This window comes from Convolutriloba macropyga, chromosome 5 (assembly GCF_964194025.1).
Source record: "Convolutriloba macropyga chromosome 5, txConMacr16.3, whole genome shotgun sequence".
NCBI classification, from domain to species: domain Eukaryota; kingdom Metazoa; phylum Xenacoelomorpha; order Acoela; family Convolutidae; genus Convolutriloba; species Convolutriloba macropyga.
In genome coordinates this window covers 68,858,169-68,880,796 of record NC_134472.1, presented here as the reverse complement: position 1 = coordinate 68,880,796, position 22,628 = coordinate 68,858,169, and the positions used below count along the sequence as shown (strand labels likewise).

Sequence of the window (22,628 nt, the reverse complement as noted above, 5' to 3'; positions counted from 1 at the left end):
ATGTGTCTTCCGTTTAGTCACAAGGGTAATCATATGAAGTGTGAGTTAATCTATTGAACTTTTGAGTTCAATATTCATGGCACAGATACATTGTTCAGCATTGCGGTATCGTTACCGTTCAATAATTCTTGACACTAAATTGTTTTCTATATTTGCGCCGAGTCGATGTGATTTTGAATCCTTCGTTGGTAGAACGGGGGATGTCTAAAATTTCAGCACAATGATTACAATTTTTATTTGATAAAAAGTTCAAGTAGTTACAGTTTCAAGCCTCAACATCCCTAATTGGTGTAACCAACGTAATGAATCGGCCTTAGTCTGGTTGAAATTTGAACCCCTCATGGGCAGAACGGAGGTTGTGTCTTCCGTTTAATCACAAGGGTAGTAATATGAACTGTGAGTTAATCTATTGAAATTTTGAGTTCAATATTCATTGCGCAGATACATTGTTCAGCATTGTGGTATCGTTACCGTTCAATAATTCTTGACACTAAATTGTTTTCTATATTTGCGCCGAGTCGATGTGATTTTGAATCCTTCGTGGGTAGAACGGGGGATGTCTAAAGCTTCAGCACAATGATTAAAATTTCATTTGATAAAAAAGTCAGGTAGTTACAGTGTCAAGCTTCAACATCCCTAATTGGTGTAACCAACGTTATGAATCGGCCTTAGTCTGGTTGAAATTTGAACCCCTCGTGGGCAGAACGGAGGATGTGTCTTCCCTTTAATCACAAGGGTAATAATATGAACGGTGAGTTAATCTATTGAAGTTTTGAGTTCAATATTCATTGCACAGATACATTGTTCAGTATTGTGGTATCGTTACCGTTCAATAATTCTTGACACTAAATTGTTTTCTATTATTGCGCCGAGTCGATGCAATTTTGAATCCTTCGTGGGTAGAACGGGGGATGTCTAAAGCTTCAGCACATTGATTACAATTTCATTTGATAAAAAAGTCAGGTAGTTACGGTTTCAAGCTTCAACATCCCTAATTGGTGTAACCAGCGTTATGAATCGGCCTTAGTCTGGTTGAAATTTGAACCCCTCGTGGGCAGAACGGAAGATGTGTCTTCCGTTTAATCACAAGGGTAATCATATGAAGTGTGAGTTAATCTATTGAACTTTTGAGTTCAATATTCATGGCACAGATACATTGTTCAGCATTGTGATATAGTTACCGTTCAATAATTCTTGACACTAAATTGTTTTCTATATTTGCGCCGAGTCGATGTGATTTTGATTCCTTCGTGGGTAGAACCTGGGATGTCTTCAGCTTCAGCACAATGATTACAATTTCATTTGATAAAAAAGTCAGGTAGTTACAGTTTCAAGCTTCAACATCCCTAATTGGTGTAATCTACGTTATGAATCGGCCTTAGTCTCAGCCCTTTGTGGGCAGAACAGAGGATGTGTCTTTCAGTTGTTAAAAATGTCAAGCAGTTACGATTTCAAGCTTCTACATCCCTAATTCGTTTAACCTGCATTTTGAATCGGGTTGTCAACGGAGGATGTGTTCCGTTTAGTCACAAGGGTAATAATGTGAACTGTGATTTAATATATTGAAATTTTTCAATTCATATTTGGACACAGATACATTGTTCAGAATTGAGGTATGGTTTTTTCAAGCCTGATTTTTCCTATGGAGTTCATTTTTGGTAGATAAAAATGTCGGGTAGAAACCGCAAATAGAAGCAGCAATAATTTATTCAGATCCTTTGTCAGAACTTAAAATCTCAGCCCTAATGAAAATATATTACTTTGGTCTGTCTTTTTTTTACTTTCTTATTGGGAGTGCAGATCTACGAAGCTATCGCTGCTTTTTTAAAGTAGTTATGTTTCGTTATTTCTCGTTTCTTTGATATTTCTGAATTGGTAAGGTAAGATTAGTGATTATTTTGCATCACTCTGCGAGTAATACCCGGTTTCTGCACTGGCTGTTTTCTATGCAATGTTTCATAATACCGAATTCTCGTGTGATCGTTTTTATGTCTGACTTTTGACTTTTCTCGAAAACCATTAAACAGGTATTGCCCGGAGGACAATAAGTTCTCTTAGGGCCTTATGGGTGATTAGTCTCTAAGTATTAGAATCACTGAAACTGTTTAAGAGCCATAATTTTATGGCGTGATAGGCGGTTTTTAGGCTAGGAGTTTTTTTATCCCACTCCACCTTCCCACCTCATTCCACCCGTAGCCCCGCACGCTCGACCCCTCGCGCCGCATGCTTACAACCTCCTGCGTACTCAGCTCGCCTCTCCCCCTCTTCTGCTAAAGCTAGCCTACCTAAGCCACCGTTAGACGAAACCAAGATTAAGTGACGAAACCAACCGCTCGCCATTCGTTTGAGAGCAATTCGCCCGACATAGTCGGTTATATTTTAATTATCTTCTTATATATAATGAACAACTGAGCCTCATATTCATTTTTACCCCGCTAGCTGTGCCTTTATCAGTTGTACGTTAGGGTCGTACTAGAATAACTTCCTGAAATTATGCCCATTGCCCATAAAATGGCCTCATTTGGTCAATGAGACGGGGGCTATGAGGATCCAATTGTGTAGCTGTCGAAGTATTTCATTTTTCTATATGTGAAGTTGCTTGCCTGTGTTTGTCCGGGATTAGTAGCTTGCTCATTTTAGAGTCAACTCAACTCTTGAATGGTAATTTATCTGTCTTTTTTAAAGCCCTTATTCAGTTTTCAATGTTTGAGGTGTAAGAAGGTATCTGTTTGGTTCCCTTTAATTTAAACATGCAATCCCGAATACAATTTTCACTAACTTCTTATTTCATTGCAAACACAGAGTAAACAATAATGGTGGTTAAATTTTCTGACTGGTCATTAATCGCAATCAATATTTTGATTGAATTAACACCTCTAGAAATGCTCGGAATACATAAAGAAAATATATCGCTTTTTATGTATTGGTGTTGATCTTATTTGTATTGACATTTTGGAACCGTTTCAATTTTGAACTGCTAAACAAAAACAATTTAGTTTCAATTTCTTTTCTTTCACTCACAATCGGGGTCATGGGAATCAAAAGCGATTGTTTTCCTGCAATCTTTCGGCTGTTTATTGCCTCAAATATGGAAATAGAAACGGCTCCAAAGTCTGTCCAGCTTATTTGCCTTACTTAATGATATCTTTTGAGAGAGGTACCCTAATACAGTGGTTGATTGTTTCAGCTAGTGGCAGCAATGCCTTGTGCATTGGGAAGGCTGTCAACTCCATCATAACAATGACTCTTCTGATGTTGCCCCAACCTGAAGAGGAGTACATCAGAAACTGTTTCGTCCGATTCCTCACTCATGCTTCTAGCTGCGTCCTCCGAATGTCAGAAGGAGGTAAGACTGAAAGAATTAAGTCTAGCTGATGCTTGCACAGAAGGAGTTACTAAGTGATCAATTTAAAAACTGTAGAAGTGTAATTTTCTGCAATTTTTGGAAATAATTTGAGAACTTGTCAATTGCAAATTTGACAAAAAAATATAATCAATCATGGAAAGGTTTTGTTTAAAAAAATTATTTCGCGGAAATATAAAAGGAGCACTATTGTTGATTCAAATGACCAGAAGTGAACAAACCGATGTGCCATGAAATTTACATATAAAGTGCTTTTATTTAATTTTTGCAAGTTGCCGTACTTTTTGTTTAAGCTCAAGATATCATTTTAGCGCCAGGAGTCAAGGGGTTGAAACTCATGCAGAAAAACTAGAATAAATGAAATTTGATCTGGGAAAGAAGAGGCACGTGGAGTTGGGCTAGTAGTGTCCCAGCTGGTGCCGTTTATTATATCTAAATAGAAGATTTGTATATTTATCAACTCTACTACCAGGGAAAAATTTATTAAAAAAGTTATTAGAGAATATATTAGAAAATTCGCAAATGCCAAGTAGGAAAAAGCGCAGTAGGAACGGTTTTTTATGTAGGACAGTAGGATGGCTTCTAAATGCAATTTTTGGATACTGCCAACTTTTTTTTCGTCGTACCATTTGACATTCGTCCTCAAAAACGGGATTCACAGGAGAATCCCCGAGGTGATTAAATCGCTGAGCAGTTCTCTTAGAGCCCTACTAGTCTCCGCAGATCGGAACAGTTCTGCAGATTGCTCTTAGAGTATGACCCCACTCTCCCATCGCTCAACTAACCCACCGTTAAAAGCCTTACTCCCCCTCGTCCATCCGCTGTACCCACGCACCCGCAATTAAGCTTAAGCCAGCTTTCTGCAATTAGTTTATCAGTCTGATATCAAAAAAACTTCCTCATCAGATATTCAAAGTCTTCTTCATGCTTACATCAAATTTAACCCATTCCATAATTCCCTTTGATCTTGTCGTTCAATAATCCAGTAACAATTTGGCAGTCGGTATTGCAGACATATTTTATTTAAGCTAGTAATTTACTACTATGGTTGGTTGTGATGGTTTCATATCAATATTTTCCTCTCGTATCAAATTAAAACTCTCTGCGTCTAGAATGTCTTAACAAAGTTATGCTTTTATACAAAAAGTTTTTGAAAAATGTTATATCATATCACTTTGGCCGACGTTCGGACCCAATTTGTCACAGAAAATGTTATTGGATGATTCAATACAATTAGGTTTAATCGATGGCAAAACATTCAAATACATCACCAAATTTGGACGAAAATCAGTTGCAGCTATTACAGATAATAAAGAGCCTGAATTTTATTATAGATGCGAAGCTGTAAGCTGAGCGTAGCTATATTGCGGTGCTCTTGGTTTTTTTTTACAATTCAAAGAATTTGAATTGTATTGGGGCGCTGTCTTTTTTTTAAGATCTGTTCACACATTTTCCTGATTTTTGAAGTCAAATTGGAGTGGTGATTTTGGTCACGCCGAAACAGGAAATGGAGCGAAAAAGCAAGTGGTTTTGCGGCGTGAATTTTTTTCGCTCTAATTTTAAAGTAGAGTGAGAAAACGGTGTTTGAACAAAAATTCGCTTTCTCGCTAGTGGTTTTTTTTGTTCACATGCGGCAATTTCACTCTGATTTTTACTGTTTTTTCGATTTTTTGGATCGGATTTTTTTCTAAATAGTTTTCCCAATCAATTCACAGCTCATTCTGGACCTAGATTTTTGTTAGAATCAAAATTACATATCTCACTAGTGGTTTTTTGTTCTCCCTAGCAGCATTTTGACATTGATTTTCTGTTTTTTTTTTTGTTTTTTTCATCTGATTTTTTTTAGAAATGGTTTTCCCAATTCACCCATTGTCCGTTCTAGGTCTAGTTGTTTGTTGAGTCAATGAAAATTCTTTGAATTGTACGTCAGGACTTGTCCTGCTATGTTTTTTTGTTTCGTCGTCTGACGCTTTTTTTCGTTTTACATTTGTTCACACAGCAAAGCTGAAAAAGTCAAATTTTCTTAATGACTTCTTCCTCTCACTAACGGCATTTGCGTGCGTGACGCCATTTCTCACTCGCTTTAGCGAAAGTTTTTAGGTTATTTGCGTGATTAGATTTTGATCATACGTGACTTACCTCACTCAATAAAATGACTTTTGCACTTTAAAACTTAGATTTAGATCTGTAACTGTTTCTATCTCTATTATATGGCACGCAGGTCTATTCTTTCGCAGCTATTCCGGCAATCTGCCGGCTATGTTTTGTTCTTTTTCAGGTAAACAGAAATTTTTCAAGGGACGATAATTATTTGATATCAATTGAACGATAATTATTTGATCTTTCAATACTGTCACTGTATAGATTTCAAAAACGTTAAAATATGTTAGCTAACTTCCGAGACAAGGAGATAAGATGTCTGAGAAAAGATGGGGCTTAAGAAAGGGGAGCTTAAAGGTAATGCCTTACGAGGTTCCCATTTAAGGTGGCATTAGGGCGTTGATTTTTACGACTAAACGCCCAATCTATACAAGTTAATTCATTTGTAGTCGTTTCAGTTACTTTTAGTGAACAGCCAGGGGTCTCAAATAGTTTTGAAAAACCAGATCGATTTTCTTTGAACAGTGTTGAAGTAGCCAATTCTCGCATGGGGGTGATGCATACACCTTGTGCGACTCAATTCATTCATGAGTGCATCGCTTGAAGAGTGAATGATGAGACCTCATGTATGAAGAAATGTCTGAATGGATTACTGTCGAGAATTCTCTCTATCATGAGTTATGCAGTAAACATTCATCGAAAAGTTACTCAGTGCGCAAAACAGAATTATATTAAAAAAGCAGAAAAGAAAAACATTAACTCAGCCTTGTTGAGCTGCACAAATTGGAAGAGCGCGTGGGGCCGAAAATACTTCAATCAACAATTTCGACGTGTGAAGTTTCGCAGACGTACAACAGAGCACGAATTAGCATTAAAAGGATGCATTACAAAAAAGCGAATTTCAGGCTGGCTGGTGTTGTCAAAACAATTCGGCATTGACTCGCACAGAATAATGCCATCGGCCCTTTTGTGAACGTCAAACGACTTTATAATACAAAAGCGATTTCTCAAACTTCGTACGTTCGTGATTAATTATACGTAATGTTTTGATGGGTTTGGAAAAGCCCATCGGCTTCTCAGTTCACATTCAGACCTCATTTTCCGACATCAGCGGATGACATAATATACTTTTTTTTCACTAAACGATTTTATTAGCTCAAAATCGACTTAGCGCGGTGTATGATCCACCTTTGAAGGCGTAGCCTGATAAATCAATCTGTCTCTCTAATTGTTTGTAGATAGTAGTTGCAGCACAGAACTCGATGGAGAAATGATATCTTTCCGCGGAAAGTCTTGACCAAAATTTTTGTTTTTGGATTAAAAAATTGTTGAGCTACTCTTTTTAGAGGAGCCTATTACTGCGATGTCTTATCAGGAAATCTGAAATCGCCTGCGAAAATTTCTACGGCTTGAATTTCTACTATTTGGAAAACACAGAGGAATGGTCGAGGCAGTATCGTTACGGAACTCATTTCGTCGAAGGTATCTTTCAATTTATACGCGGTCTTCGGTACTAATATTCATTAGTATCAATTGTTGGTCAATCACGAGGGGAAGCCGATAATACAACCCACGCGCATCAGAGGAAGGCCAGTTCTGCAGTCATAAACATAAGTTTCGATTTGTCTTTTTGTCTAAAGCGCGATGTTTTAATCTGTAAAAAGCGAGGCAATCATGGCCTTCGCTCCTAATGCTCTTCACGGCCTGATCGTTTTTCCTGAACATTTCGCTGAATAGCCCAAAGGCGCAATGAACCTTCGGTGATTTGTTCTTTCTCAAGTTATTAAGAATTTCCCGATCTTCGCCTTGCAAATCTCCTTCAATTAGACCATTCAACTAAGTCCATCCATTTGATACTTTGAACGCAATGTTTCTGGTATGAGCTCCCTAAATTGTGCTGAAAACGTACGGATATTTAACAGTAGGCAGCTGGAAAAGATCTATGGTCCGTAACGTGAAAAATGCCAACGGGCGACATCTTGTCTATGGTTAGAACTCGTAGCTGCGCAAAATCTAGGCAAAATTTGGACTCAGTTTCAACACTCCTTGTTAGAACTCTCAGAAATTCAAGGGAGAGCGAGAACAAATTTGTTTGAGGAATGGGCTTCACAATTTTTTAGCAAGCCGAACCCAACACTTCTTATAACTCTAAGATTTTGAGTTTCTGAACACGAGAGCCATCGTTCTATTTAACTGAAAAGTCAACGGATTCTTCGTCACTGTCACTGTCTCCATGCTCCACGGCGTTTTTCTTGTTTCATCTCCGAGAAACCAGTTTGTACTCTGACATGAAACCTGCTAGACGAAACGACTCCCAGTGGTGTGGTCTCAGCACAACGCATCTGCTGGTAATTCGAAAAATTTTGTTTATGACCGTCCATTTCATCTATATTTTCGCTTGATTTGATTTTAACCAGATTCTTTTTCGTGGCAACTTGTTTTGATTTAAACTACAGGCCTACTTATGTATAGCAAGCGCTGTCTCAGCAGCAAACTTTCTTGAATTCCAATTTCGTGCTCGCGTTCGTTCTTTGCCGAGTTTTCCTCATGTCGCAATTGTTCGGATCAGCAGCCACCATCTGCCACCACCGTTTTTCAGTTAACTTACTGATGCTTTTTTGGCGTTGTCATAAAGGCGGTAAGGTACTTAGTTACATTATATTTTTCAGTTACATATTGTATCGATGCCTATACTCAACATTAGAAGAATCATCGGGTAAGATGCGTTCGCCATTACTGCATTTGGTTGCCTTTCTAGAATGACCTCGGGCTTATTGATTGAATTTTTAACACAAAAATATACCTTTCAAGAGAAATACCTCACTTTAAACAATCGTGAAAAGTGAGCAAGCACTTGCAGACCTTTTACGACTTTGAAAATTTGCTGATACATGACTTGGTGTTTGGTTCTTGCGACCGTTTTTATCAAAACCACAAAACCATCAGGTAAATGACGCAGCTTTTTTGTTTACCTCGCTAGCTTTGGATCAGATCGGAAATTCTTTGCCTTTCAACAACAGTTCTCGTGCTATGAATGTAACTGATGCTTTTGTGGCATTTTCAGATACTCGTCAGTTAAGGGAACCCTGTCATTAGGAGCAATGGTTAACTAGAAATGCATCCTTGAATGTAATTTTTACTTTTACTTGGAGATATTTCGAGTATTTGGCGATTCTTTGACAAAGAGCACATGAAGATGTAAAGATCTTCAATACGGCCTCAACGCATCCAAAATAGCTGGTGACTTCCGCCATCGGACTCCTCTGGTTGCAGAACGTTTAAAAGAAACCAGGCAACTGTGTGGTCGAAGAACCTCACAATATCAACAAGATCACTCTGTATCAAGTTCATTTTCTTTTCAGGCGGTGTACTCTCGCGCCCACGCAAAACAGTTCCTTTCCTTGTTTGCAAAATAAGTTTGCGATAATTGCTGAGTTTTCAAACAAAATCATATACCTTTGTTGTTTGAACTATTAATTCCGCCATTTATCAGTTCCTCAGCACCAGACAGTTGCCTTTCGTAGAAGCGTTTGCCTTTCGTAGGTTTCCAAGATTTTGTGGAAAGTGTTGAGTGCCATCTGTAGCCTTGTACACATGATACATGACTGTACACAGTCCTAGGTTTTTGAAGGCTGAATCATGCTGGCTAGCGTTTTCGCGTAGGATCTCATTGACCCGCAGAACTTTCAAACTAGGAACATTTTTTGATTAGTCGTGGTAGTATGCCAGCAGTCCAATCATCAACTTCCTTTTTCTGTGCTGCAGCAATCGACAGATCTTGAAACTTGTCGGCTCTTTCTTGAACCGACCCTGCATGCCTCACTTGCATCTGGCCGAATCGACAGTTCTAGGTCCATGAATACGTATCGAATTCGCACCCAATTTTAAAATCACGACTATAATTCTCGACCTCGGCCAAAAATGCATGGCCTTCACCACCAGCTAATCAACAGGGAGATATTCCTCTTCGAAATTTAATTTAATCTGAAATTATAAGCGTTTGGTTGAAACCTTTGCTTATATATCAGTATTTGGACAAAAAATTCCCATCTGAATAACTTCCTTCCATACTAAAGATATATTGATTGATTTTTAAGAATGATCACTGAAAATATACTGCTCCAAGCAGACATTGAATGAGGGAAAAGATTATTAGACCGTTGGCATGCGCACTTCATTCATAAAGCTAACAAAAGGAAAAAAAAGATTATAACTGTTAATTGTATAGAGAACTTGAGAACTGAATGCCTCACAAAATTAAACAATTAATGAGATAGACAAAGTTTTACTTATTATATTTGTGTGAACTAAATTTCTGAAACAAAGATTGAATGACAGTCCGATGAACTCAAAAGCGTGAGCACAGGTAAAACAAAAATGGAGCGACCAAGCAATTGCAAGATCAGCGCAATAATGTTACGCTCAGCTGTCGCTTTGCGGCTGCACTGAAATGTTTTGAAAATTGATATTTGGGCAGGATAGCTCCTGTTGCGTTACTTGAAAGTCATTATTTACTTTGATTGAAGAGCGAAAAGATAGTACATTGTGAAAATGGAAATTAGGACAGTATGGTTCTTTCGGCTTTACGAAAAAATTGGATTAGTTAAGTTGATTGAGGAGAGAAAATTTAATGTGTTTCACAATGGAAGTTAAGTCAGAATGGATGCTCATATTGTTCTCAATAGAGTCATTAGTTCCATTGAGGAGCGAAAGGGTTGAAAATTGGAACGAGAATTCTCATTTTTTCAATTCAAACCACCGCAATCATTACAAAAAATAGAAGAGAGAAGCTATCTTGAGAGAAGCTACTATAACACTTCACAGCTCTGTAAGCATCAACATATCTGGCTAGCTTTTAGGTGGATACAAATTATTAACATGTTTGCTTCCAACCAAAGGCGCGTTTGCCTAAAAGCATTTACATAATAAGCATTTGCCTTCGTAGGTTTCCAGGTTTTTGTTAACAACATTGAGTGCCATCTGTGGTCTTGTGCACTTTATGCGTGACTGCACACAGTCCAAAGTATTTGAAAGCTGAATCATGCTGGCTAACGTTTTCCCGTAGGATTTCATTCATCCGCGGAAATTTTATGGAAAGGAACAATTTATTAAAATTTTGATTAGTCGTGGCTGTATGCCAGTAACCCAGTCTTCAGTTTCATTTTTCTTCGCTGCAGCGATCGACAGGTCTCGCAACTCGTCGGCTCTTTTGAACCGATCCTGCTTTCCTCACTTGCATCTGGCCGGACCATGAATCCGCATCATTCGGACCTAAATTTAAAATCACACGACTTCGAAAATGCATGGCCTTCTGCACCAGCAAATCAACAGGGAGATATTCCAATTCAAAGTTTTAGAGAATTTAATCTGAAATTATGAGCGTTTGGTTGAAAACTTTGCTTATAAATCATTAATTGATTGCAAATTTCCCATTTCCATTTTGTGCTGCAGCAATTAACAGATACTGCAAGTCGTCGGCTCTTTTTTGAACCGAACCTGCATTCCTCACTTGCATCTGGCCGGACCGAATATTCTCGTGCCATGAATCCTTATCCTTCCCAACGAATATTAAAATCTTTTGACTATTTTTCTCGTCTTCCTCCGGAAATGCATGGTCTTCACCGCTAGCCAATCAACGGGGAGATATTCCACTTCAAAATTATAAAGAGTCTGAGTATAAAGAGAGGTGGATACGAACTGTTAATATGACTGATTCCAACCAAAGGAGCGTTTGCCTAAAAGCGTTTACATAATAATAGTTTCCTTTTCGTAGGTTTCAAGTTTTTGTGGGCATCATTGAGTGCCATCTGTAGTCTTATACACATGATGCATCACTGTACATAGTCCTAAGTATTTGAAGGCTGAATCATGCTGGCTAGCGTTCTCCCGTAGGGTTTCATTCGTCCGCGGCAATTTTATTCAAAGAAAGAACAGTTTTTTAATATTTGATTAGTCGTGGCAGTATGCCAGTAACCTAATCTTCAACTCCATTTTTCTTTGCTGCAGCAATCGACAGATAATTGCAACTCGTCGGCTCTTTTTTGAACCGAACCCGCGTTCCTCACTTGCATCTGGCCGGACCGTTTTTTCTCGTGCCATGAATCCGTATCATTCTCACCGAATATATAAATCACTTGACTATTTTTAATAGCCGCCCTCATCTTCTCAGCCGGCTATTATAGCGCTCCTATTTTTTTTACTTCGTGGAATTTTTTTCGCTTTACACATTTTGCCGCTTTTTCAACATTTTGCGTGAAATTTTTATGACTTCTCTAGGCTAGTATCACTCTTCTGTCATTCTTCTCAAAGTCTTTTTAGATTCTCTCTGTAAGCATCAACATATCTGGCTAGCTTTTAGGTGGATACAAATTATTAACATGTTTGCTTCCAACCAAAGGCGCGTTTGCCTAAAAGCATTTACATAATAAGCATTTGCCTTCGTAGGTTTCCAGGTTTTTGTTAACAACATTGAGTGCCATCTGTGGTCTTGTGCACTTTATGCGTGACTGCACACAGTCCAAAGTATTTGAAAGCTGAATCATGCTGGCTAACGTTTTCCCGTAGGATTTCATTCATCCGCGGAAATTTTATGGAAAGGAACAATTTATTAAAATTTTGATTAGTCGTGGCTGTATGCCAGTAACCCAGTCTTCAGTTTCATTTTTCTTCGCTGCAGCGATCGACAGGTCTTGCAACTCGTCGGCTCTTTTGAACCGATCCTGCTTTCCTCACTTGCATCTGGCCGGACCATGAATCCGCATCATTCGGACCTAAATTTAAAATCACACGACTTCGAAAATGCATGGCCTTCTGCACCAGCAAATCAACAGGGAGATATTCCAATTCAAAGTTTTAGAGAATTTAATCTGAAATTATGAGCGTTTGGTTGAAAACTTTGCTTATAAATCATTAATTGATTGCAAATTTCCCATTTCCATTTTGTGCTGCAGCAATTAACAGATACTGCAAGTCGTCGGCTCTTTTTTGAACCGAACCTGCATTCCTCACTTGCATCTGGCCGGACCGAATATTCTCGTGCCATGAATCCTTATCCTTCCCAACGAATATTAAAATCTTTTGACTATTTTTCTCGTCTTCCTCCGGAAATGCATGGTCTTCACCGCTAGCCAATCAACGGGGAGATATTCCACTTCAAAATTATAAAGAGTCTGAGTATAAAGAGAGGTGGATACGAACTGTTAATATGACTGATTCCAACCAAAGGAGCGTTTGCCTAAAAGCGTTTACATAATAATAGTTTCCTTTTCGTAGGTTTCAAGTTTTTGTGGGCATCATTGAGTGCCATCTGTAGTCTTATACACATGATGCATCACTGTACATAGTCCTAAGTATTTGAAGGCTGAATCATGCTGGCTAGCGTTCTCCCGTAGGGTTTCATTCGTCCGCGGCAATTTTATTCAAAGAAAGAACAGTTTTTAATATTTGATTAGTCGTGGCAGTATGCCAGTAACCTAATCTTCAACTCCATTTTTCTTCGCTGCAGCAATCGACAGATAATTGCAACTCGTCGGCTCTTTTTTGAACCGAACCCGCGTTCCTCACTTGCATCTGGCCGGACCGTTTTTTCTCGTGCCATGAATCCGTATCATTCTCACCGAATATATAAATCACTTGGCTATTTTTAATAGCCGCCCTCATCTTCTCAGCCGGCTATTATAGCGCTCCTATTTTTTTTACTTCGTGGATTTTTTTTCGCTTTACACATTTTGCCGCTTTTTCAACATTTTGCGTGAAATTTTTATGACTTCTCTAGGCTAGTATCACTCTTCTGTCATTCTTCTCAAAGTCTTTTTAGGCAGCAGCTGCTCAGCAAAGCAATTCAAAATGAGGAGAGTCAGTATTAAAAAAATCAAAGTCAGAAATAGAAACGGGATAAACGCATAAAGCCCATTTTTAGATGCCCGGTAATTAAACGTCGTTTCTATAAGTTTTAGTCACTATCTATAATACTTATTGGTATTAATACTAGACCCTGTAGCCTCTCACTGAGAGACAGGAGTATAATCAATTACAAAATGACATCAAAATAAATCGCACTTAAAAATGTTTTCATCCAAAAATCAATTTCTGTTGATATTTTCTTTTCATTCAATCCCAATAGAGTTATGGGAATCAACGGCGGCTATTTTCTGGCAGTCTGCCGGGTATATTTCTCGTCTTCCTCCGAAAATGCATGGTCTTCACCGCTAGCCAATCAACGGGGAGATATTCCACTTCAAAATTATAAAGAGTCTGAGTATAAAGAGAGGTGGATACGAACTGTTAATATGACTAATTCCAACCAAAGGAGCGTTTGCCTAAAAGCGTTAACATAACAATCGTTTCCTTTTCGTAGGTTTCAAATTTTTGTGGGCATCATTGAGTGCCATCTGTAGTCTTATACACATGATGCATCACTGTTCACAGTCCTAAGTATTTGAAGGCTGTATCATGCTGGCTAGCATTCTCCCGTAGGGTTTCATTCGTCCGCGGCAATTTTATTCAAAGAAAGAACAGTTTTTTTAAATTTTGATTAGTCGTAGCAGTATGCCAGTAACCTAATCTTCAACTGCATTTTTCTTCGCTGCAGCAATCTACAGATAATTGCAACTCGTCGGCTCTTTTTTGAACCGAACCCGCGTTCCTCACTTGCATCTGGCCGGACCGTTTTTTCTCGTGCCATGAATCCGTATCATTCTCACCGAATATATAAATCACTTGACTATTTTTAATAGCCGCCCTCATGTCAGCCGGCTATTATAGCGCTCCTATTTTTTTTACTTCGTCGAACTTCTTTTTCGCTTTACACATTTTGCCGCTTTTCGACATTTTGCGTGAAATCTTTTTGACTTCCCTAGGCTAGTATCACTCTTCTGTCTTTCTTCTCAAAGTCTTTTAAAGCAGCAGCTGCTCAGCAAAGCAATTCAAAATGAAGAGTCAGTATTAAAAAAACCAAAGTCAGAAATAGAAACGGGATAAACCCATAAAGCCCATTTTTAGATGCCCGGTTCTTAAACGTCGTTCCTATAAGTTTTAGTTACTATCTATAATACTTATTGGTATTGATACTAGACCCTGTAGCCTCTCACTGAGAGACAGGAGTATGTTCAATTACAAAATGACATCAAAATAAATCGCACTTAAAAATGTTTTCATCCAAAAACCAATTTTTGTTGATATTTTCTTTTCATTTAGTCCCAATAGAGTTATGGGAATCAACGGCGGCTATTTTCTGGCAATCTGCCGAGTATATTTCTCGTCTTCCTCCGAAAATGCATTGTCTTCACCGCCATCAAATCAACGGGGAGATATTCCACTTCAAAATTATAGAGTCTAATCTGAAATTATGAGAGTTTGGCTAGAACCTTTGCTTATAAATCAGTAATTGAACACAAAACTCCCATTTGCATAACTTCCTTGCATACTGAAGGTGATAGATTGATTGATATTGATTAATTTTTGAGAATGATCGCTGAAAATATACTGCTCCAAGTAGACATTGAATGAGGGAAAAGTATTAAACCGTTGGCATGCGCACTTTATTCATAAAGCTAACAAAAGGAAAAAAAAGATTATAACTGTTAATTGTATAGAGAACTTGAGAACTGAATGCCTCACAAAATTAAACAATTAATGAGATAGACAAAGTTTTACTTATTATATTTGTGTGAACTAAATTTCTGAAACAAAGATTGAATGACAGTCCGATGAACTCAAAAGCGTGAACACAGGTAAAACAAAAATGGAGCGACCAAGCAATTGCAAGATCAGCGCAATAATGTTACGCTCAGCTGTCGCTTTGCGGCTGCACTGAAGTGTTTTGAAAATTGATATTTGGGCAGGATAGCTCCCGTTGCGTTACTTGAAAGTCATTATTTACTTTGATTGAAGAGCGAAAAGATAGTACATTGTGAAAATGGAAATTAGGACAGTATGGTTCTTTTGGCTTTACGAAAAAATTGGATTAGTTAAGTTGATTGAGGAGAGAAAATTTAATGTGTTTCACAATGGAAGTTAAGTCAGAATGGATGCTCATATTGTTCTCAATAGAGTCATTAGTTCCATTGAGGAGCGAAAGGGTTGAAAATTGGAACGAGAATTCTCATTTTTTCAATTCAAACCACCGCAATCATTACAAAAAATAGAAGAGAGAAGCTATCTTGAGAGAAGCTACTATAACACTTCACAGCTCTGTAAGCATCAACATATCTGGCTAGCTTTTAGGTGGATACAAATTATTAACATGTTTGCTTCCAACCAAAGGCGCGTTTGCCTAAAAGCATTTACATAATAAGCATTTGCCTTCGTAGGTTTCCAGGTTTTTGTTAACAACATTGAGTGCCATCTGTGGTCTTGTGCACTTTATGCGTGACTGCACACAGTCCAAAGTATTTGAAAGCTGAATCATGCTGGCTAACGTTTTCCCGTAGGATTTCATTCATCCGCGGAAATTTTATGGAAAGGAACAATTTATTAAAATTTTGATTAGTCGTGGCTGTATGCCAGTGACCCAATCTTCAGCTTCATTTTTCTTCGCTGCAGCGATCGACAGGTCTTGCAACTCGTCGGCTCTTTTGAACCGATCCTGCTTTCCTCACTTGCATCTGGCCGGACCATGAATCCGCATCATTCGGACATAAATTTAAAATCACACGACTTCGAAAATGCATGGCCTTCTGCACCAGCAAATCAACAGGGAGATATTCCAATTCAAAGTTTTAGAGAATTTAATCTGAAATTATGAGCGTTTGGTTGAAAACTTTGCTTATAAATCATTAATTGATTGCAAATTTCCCATTTCCATTTTGTGCTGCAGCAATTAACAGATACTGCAAGTCGTCGGCTCTTTTTTGAACCGAACCTGCATTCCTCACTTGCATCTGGCCGGACCGAATATTCTCGTGCCATGAATCCTTATCCTTCCCAACGAATATTAAAATCTTTTGACTATTTTTCTCGTCTTCCTCCGGAAATGCATGGTCTTCACCGCTAGCCAATCAACGGTGAGATATTCCGCTTCAAAATTATAAAGAGTCTGAGTATAAAGAGAGGTGGATACGAACTGTTAATATGACTGATTCCAACCAAAGGAGCGTTTGCCTAAAAGCGTTTACATAATAATAGTTTCCTTTTCGTAGGTTTCAAGTTTTTGTGGGCATCATTGAGTGCCATCTGTAGTCTTATACACATGATGCATCACTGTACATAGTCCTAAGTATTTGAAGGCTGAATCATGCTGGCTAGCGTTCTCGCGTAGGGTTTCATTCGTCCGCGGCAATTTTATTCAAAGAAAGAACAGTTTTTTAATATTTGATTAGTCGTGGCAGTATGGCAGTAACCTAATCTTCAACTGCATTTTTCTTCGCTGCAGCAATCGACAGATAATTGCAACTCGTCGGCTCTTTTTTGAACCGAACCCGCGTTCCTCACTTGCATCTGGCCGGACCGTTTTTTCTCGTGCCATGAATCCGTATCATTCTCACCGAATATATAAATCACTTGACTATTTTTAATAGCCGCCCTCATGTCAGCCGGCTATTATAGCGCTCCTATTTTTTTTTTACTTGTCGAACTTCTTTTTCGCTTTACACATTTTGCCGCTTTTCGACATTTTGCGTGAAATCTTTTTGACTTCCCTAGGCTAGTATCACTCTTCTGTCTTTCTTCTCAAAGTCTTTTAAAGCAGCAGCTGCTCAGCAAAGCAATTCAAAATGAAGAGAGTCAGTATTAAAAAACCAAAGTCAGAAATAGAAACGGGATAAACCCATAAAGCCCATTTTTAGATGCCCGGTTTTTAAACGTCGTTCCTATGAGTTTTAGTTACTATCTATAATACTTATTGGTATTGATACTAGACCCTGTAGCCTCTCACTGAGAGACAGGAGTATGTTCAATTACAAAATGACATCAAAATAAATCGCACTTAAAAATGTTTTCATCCAAAAACCAATTTTTGTTGATATTTTCTTTTCATTTAGTCGCAATAGAGTTATGGGAATCAACGGCGGCTATTTTCTGGCAATCTGCCGAGTATATTTCTCGTCTTCCTCCGAAAATGCATTGTCTTCACCGCCATCAAATCAACGGGGAGATATTCCACTTCAAAATTATAGAGTCTAATCTGAAATTATGAGAGTTTGGCTGGAACCTTTGCTTATAAATCAGTAATTGAACACATAACTGCCATTTGCATAACTTCCTTGCATACTGAAGGTGATATACTGATTGATATTGATTAATTTTTGAGAATGATCACTGAAAATATACTGCTCCAAGTAGACATTGAATGAGGGAAAAGTATTAAACCTTTAAGCTAACAAAAGAAAAACGGAAGTTAGAAATGTGAATTGAATAGAAAATTTGAGAACTTTACGTCTCACAAAATTAAATAATTAATGAGAAAGGTAAAACTTGGCTTATCTTTTCTAATTATTCTTTTCTTCTGTGTACGAAATTGCTGAAACTCTGTGAATGAATGGCAATCAAATGAACTGAAAAGCGTGAACACAGTTAAAAATTGGAGCGTCAGACGACGACACAAAAAAACAAGAGCAACGCAATATTGTTACGCTGAGCTGTCCCTTCGCTGCTGCATTGAAATGTTTTGAAAATGGACATTGGGGCAAGATAGCTCTTCTCGGGTAACTCAAAAGAGTCATTATTTACATTGATTGAGGAGCGAAATGCTGGACTTTTTCGAAAATGGAAATTTGCACAGTATGGTTCTTTCAGCCTTACTGAAAAGTTGGAAAAGTTAAATTGTTTGGTGGGAGAAAATTTAGTATTTTTTTTACAATGGAAGTTTAGTCATCATGGCTGCTCCTGTTTTTCTCAATAGAGCTATTAGTTTCATTGAGGAGCAAAGGGGTTGGAAATTAAAAAGAGATAATTTTCTTTCTTTCAATTCAACCCACCGCAATCAATACAAAATAAAAGTTAGATCTGCAACTTTAACTTATCAATAGCTGTCTTCATACAAGCTATTGTCTGTGGTTTAATTTATGTGAGACAACGATAGCAACAACAAGTAGCAGCAGCTGTCTCGAGAGAAGCTACTATAACACTTCACAGCTCTGTAAACATCAACATATCTGGCTTTTAGGTGGAGCTATGACTTCAACATATAATAGCTTTTAGGTGGATACAAATTATTAACATCTTTGCTTCCAAGCAAAGGCGCGTTTGCCTAAAAGCGTTTACGTAATAAGCGTTCGCCTTCGTAAGTTTCCAAGTGTTTGTTGACATCATTAAGTGCCATCTCTGATCTTGTACACCGTATGCATGACTGTACGCAGCCCGAAGTATTTGAAGGCTGAATCATGCTGGCTAACGTTTTCCCGTAGGATTGCGTTCATCCGCGGAAATTTTATGGAAAGAAGGAACAGTTTTTTTAATTTTGATTAGTCGTAGCAGTATGCCATTAACCCAATCTTCAACTTCATTTTTCTTTGCTGCAATGATCGACAGGTCTTGCAACTCGTCGGCTCTTTTGAACCGACCCTGCATTCCTCACTTGCATCTGGCCGGACCATGAATCCGCATCATTCGGACCTAAATTTAATATCACACGACTATAATTCTCGACTTCGTCCAAAAATGCATGGTCTTCTCCACCAGCAAATCAACAGGGAGATTTTCCAATTCAAAATTATAGAGAATTTAATCTGAAATTGTGAGAGTTTGGTTGAAACCTTTGCTTATAAATCATTAATTGAACGCAAATTTCCCATTTCCATTTTGTGCTGCAGCAATTGACAGATACTGCAAGTCGTCAGCTCTTTTTTGAACCGAACCTGCATTCCTCACTTGCATCTGGCCGGACCGATTATTCTCGTGCCATGAATCCTTATCATTCCCAACGAATATTAAAATCTTTTGACTATTTTTCTCGTCTTCCTCCGAAAATGCATGGTCTTCACCGCTAGCCAATCAACGGGGAGATATTCCACTTCAAAATTATAAAGAGTCTGAGTGTAAAGAGAGGTGGATACGAACTGTTAATATGTCTGATACCAACCAAAGGAGCGTTTGCCTTAAAGCGTTTACATAATAATCGTGTCCTTTTCGTAGGTTTCAAGTTTTTGTGGGCATCATTGAGTGCCATCTGTAGTCCTATACACATGATGCATCACTGTACACAGTCCTAAGTAATTGAAGGCTGAATCATGCTGGCTAGCGTTTTTGCGAAAAATCTCATTCACCCCGGAACTTTATTCAAAGAGGTAATATTATTTTTATTTTGATTATTCTTGGCAGTATGTCAGTAGCCCAATCTTCAACTTCCTTTCTCTGTGTTGCAACAATTGACAGATCTTGCAACTCGTTGGCTCTTTCTTGAACCGGCCCTGCATGCCTCAATCGCATCTGGCCTGATCGATTGTTCCTGGGCCTTGAATCAGTATCATTCCCACCCATTATTCAAATCACACGACTATAGTTCTCGACTTCGTCCGAAAATGAATGTCTTCGCCGCCAGCAAATCTACTGGGAGATTTTCCACTTCAAAATTATAAAGAGTCTAATTCGAAATTGTGAACTTTTGGTTGAAACCTTTGCTTATAAATCAGTAATTGAACACAAAACTCCCATTTGTGTAACTTCCTTGCATACTGAAGGTGATAGATTGATTGATATTGATTAATTTTTGAGAATGATCGCTGAAAATATACCGCTCCAAGTAGTTATTGAATGAGGGAAAAGTATTAAACCGTTAAGCTAACAAAAGAAAAACGGACGTTAGAAATGTGAATTGAATAGAAAATTTGAGAACTTTACGTCTCACAGAATTAAATAATTAATGAGAAAGGTAAAACTTTGCTTATGTTTTCTAATTATTCTTTTCTTCTGTGAACGAAATTGCTGAAACTCTGTGAATCAATGGCAATCAAATGAACTGAAAAGCGTGAACAAAGTTAAAAATTGGAGCGTCAGACGAAAGAAAAAAAAAACGAGAGCAACTCAATATTGTTACGCTGAGCTGTCCCTTCGCTGCTGCATTGAAATGTTTTGAAAATGGACATTGGGGCAAGATAGCTCTTCTCGCGTTACTCGAGTCATTTGTTGCGCTGATTGAGAAGTAAAAAGCTGGAACATTTTGAAAATGGAAATTTGCTCAGTATGGTTCTTTCAGCCTTACTGAAAAGTTGGAGAAGTTAAATTGTTTGGCGGTAGAAAATTTAGTATTTTTTTACAATGGAAGTGTAGTCATCATGGCTGCTCCTATTTTTCTCAATAGAGCTATTAGTTTCATTGAGCAGCAAAGAGGTTGGAAATTAAAAAGAGAATTTTTTTCTTTCAATTCAACCCACCGCAATCCATACAAAATAAAAGTTTGATCTGCAACTTTAACTAATCAATAGCTGTCTTCATACAAGCTATTGTCTGTGGTTTAATTTATGTGAGACAACGATAGCAACAACAAGTAGCAGCAGCTGTCTCGAGAGAAGCTACTATAACACTTCACAGCTCTGGAAGCATCAACATATCTGGCTTTTAGTTGGAGCTATGATTTCAACATATCATAGCTTTTAGGTTGATACAAATTATTAACATGTTTGCTTCCAAGCAAAGGCGCGTTTGCCTAAAAGCGTTTACGTAATAAACGTTTGCCTTCGTAAGTTTCCAAGTTTTTGTTGACATCATTGAGTGCCATCTCTGGTCTTGTACACCTTATGAATGACTCTACACAGTCAAAAGTATTTGAAGGCTGAATCATGCTGGCTATCGTTTTCCCGTAGGATTGCATTCATCCGCGGAAATTTTATGGAAAGAAAGAACAGTTTTTTTAATTTTGATTAGTCGTAGCAGTATGCCATTAACCCAATCTTCAACTTCATTTTTCTTTGCTACAATGATTGACAGGTCTTGCAACTCGTCGGCTCTTTTGAACTTACCCTGCATTCCTCACTTGCATCTGGCCGGACCATGAATCCGCATCATTCGGACCTAAGTTTAAAATCACACGACTATAATTCTTGACTTCGTCCAAAAATGCATGGTCTTCTCCACCAGCAAATCAACAGGGAGATTTTCCAATTCAAAGTTATAGAGAATTTAATCTGAAATTATGAGCGTTTTGTTGAAACTTTTGCTTTATAAATCATTAATTGAACGCAAATTTCCCATTTCCATTTTGTGCTGCAGCAATTGACAGATACTGCAAGTCGTCGGCTCTTTTTCGAATCGAACCTGCATTCCTCACTTGCATCTGGCCGGACCGATCATTCTCGTGCCATGAATCCTTATCCTTCCCAACGAATATTAAAATCTTTTGACTATTTTTCTCTTCTTCCTCCGAAAATGCATGGTCTTCACCGCTAGCCATTCAACGGTGAGATATTCCACTACAAAATTATAAAGAGTGTGAGTATAAAGAGAGGTGGATACGAACTGTTAATATGACTGATACCAACCAAAGGAGCGTTTGCCTAAAAGCGTTTACATAATAATCGTTTCCTTTTCGTAGGTTTCAAGTTTTTGTGGGCATCATTGAGTGCCATCTGTAGTCCTATACACATGATGCATCACTGTACACAGTCCTAAGTAATTGAAGGCTGAATCATGCTGGCTAGCGTTTTTGCGAAAAATCTCATTCACCCCGGAACTTTATTCAAAGAGGTAATATTATTTTTATTTTTATTATTCTTGGCAGTATGTCAGTAGCCCAATCTTCAACTTCCTTTCTCTGTGTTGCAACAATTGACAGATCTTGCAACTCGTTGGCTCTTTCTTGAACCGGCCCTGCATGCCTCAATCGCATCTGGCCTGATCGATTGTTCTCGGGCCTTGAATCAGTATCATTCCCACCCATTATTCAAATCACACGACTATAGCTCTCGAGTTCGTCCGAAAATGAATGTCTTCGCCGCCAGCAAATCTACTGGGAGATTTTCCACTTCGAAATTATAAAGAGTCTAATTCGAAATTGTGAACGTTTGGTTGAAACCTTTGCTTATAAATCAGTAAATGAACACAAAATTCCCATTTGAATAGCTTTCTTGCATGCTGAAGATGATAGATTGATTGACAGATATTGATTGATTTTTGAAAATGATCACTGAAAATATACTGCTCCAAGTTGACATTGAATGAGAGAAATTTATTATACCGCTAAGCTAACAAAATAGAGAGAACGTTAGAAATGTGAATCGAGTAGAGATTTTGA

The 22,628-nt window shown here is 38.1% G+C and overlaps 1 protein-coding gene across 5 annotated transcripts in view; it reads left to right on the top strand.

Annotated features, from left to right (window-relative positions):
* Positions 1 to 22,628, top strand: part of LOC142339590 (membrane-associated protein Hem-like) — a 479,910-nt gene that overhangs the window by 450,349 nt on the left and 6,933 nt on the right. For all 5 annotated transcript variants that reach the window (XM_075389734.1, XM_075389735.1, XM_075389732.1 and 2 more), the window contains one exon: positions 3,188 to 3,346. In XM_075389734.1, the coding sequence (XP_075245849.1) occupies positions 3,188 to 3,346 (159 nt within the window). The remainder of the gene's footprint in view (positions 1 to 3,187; positions 3,347 to 22,628) is intronic.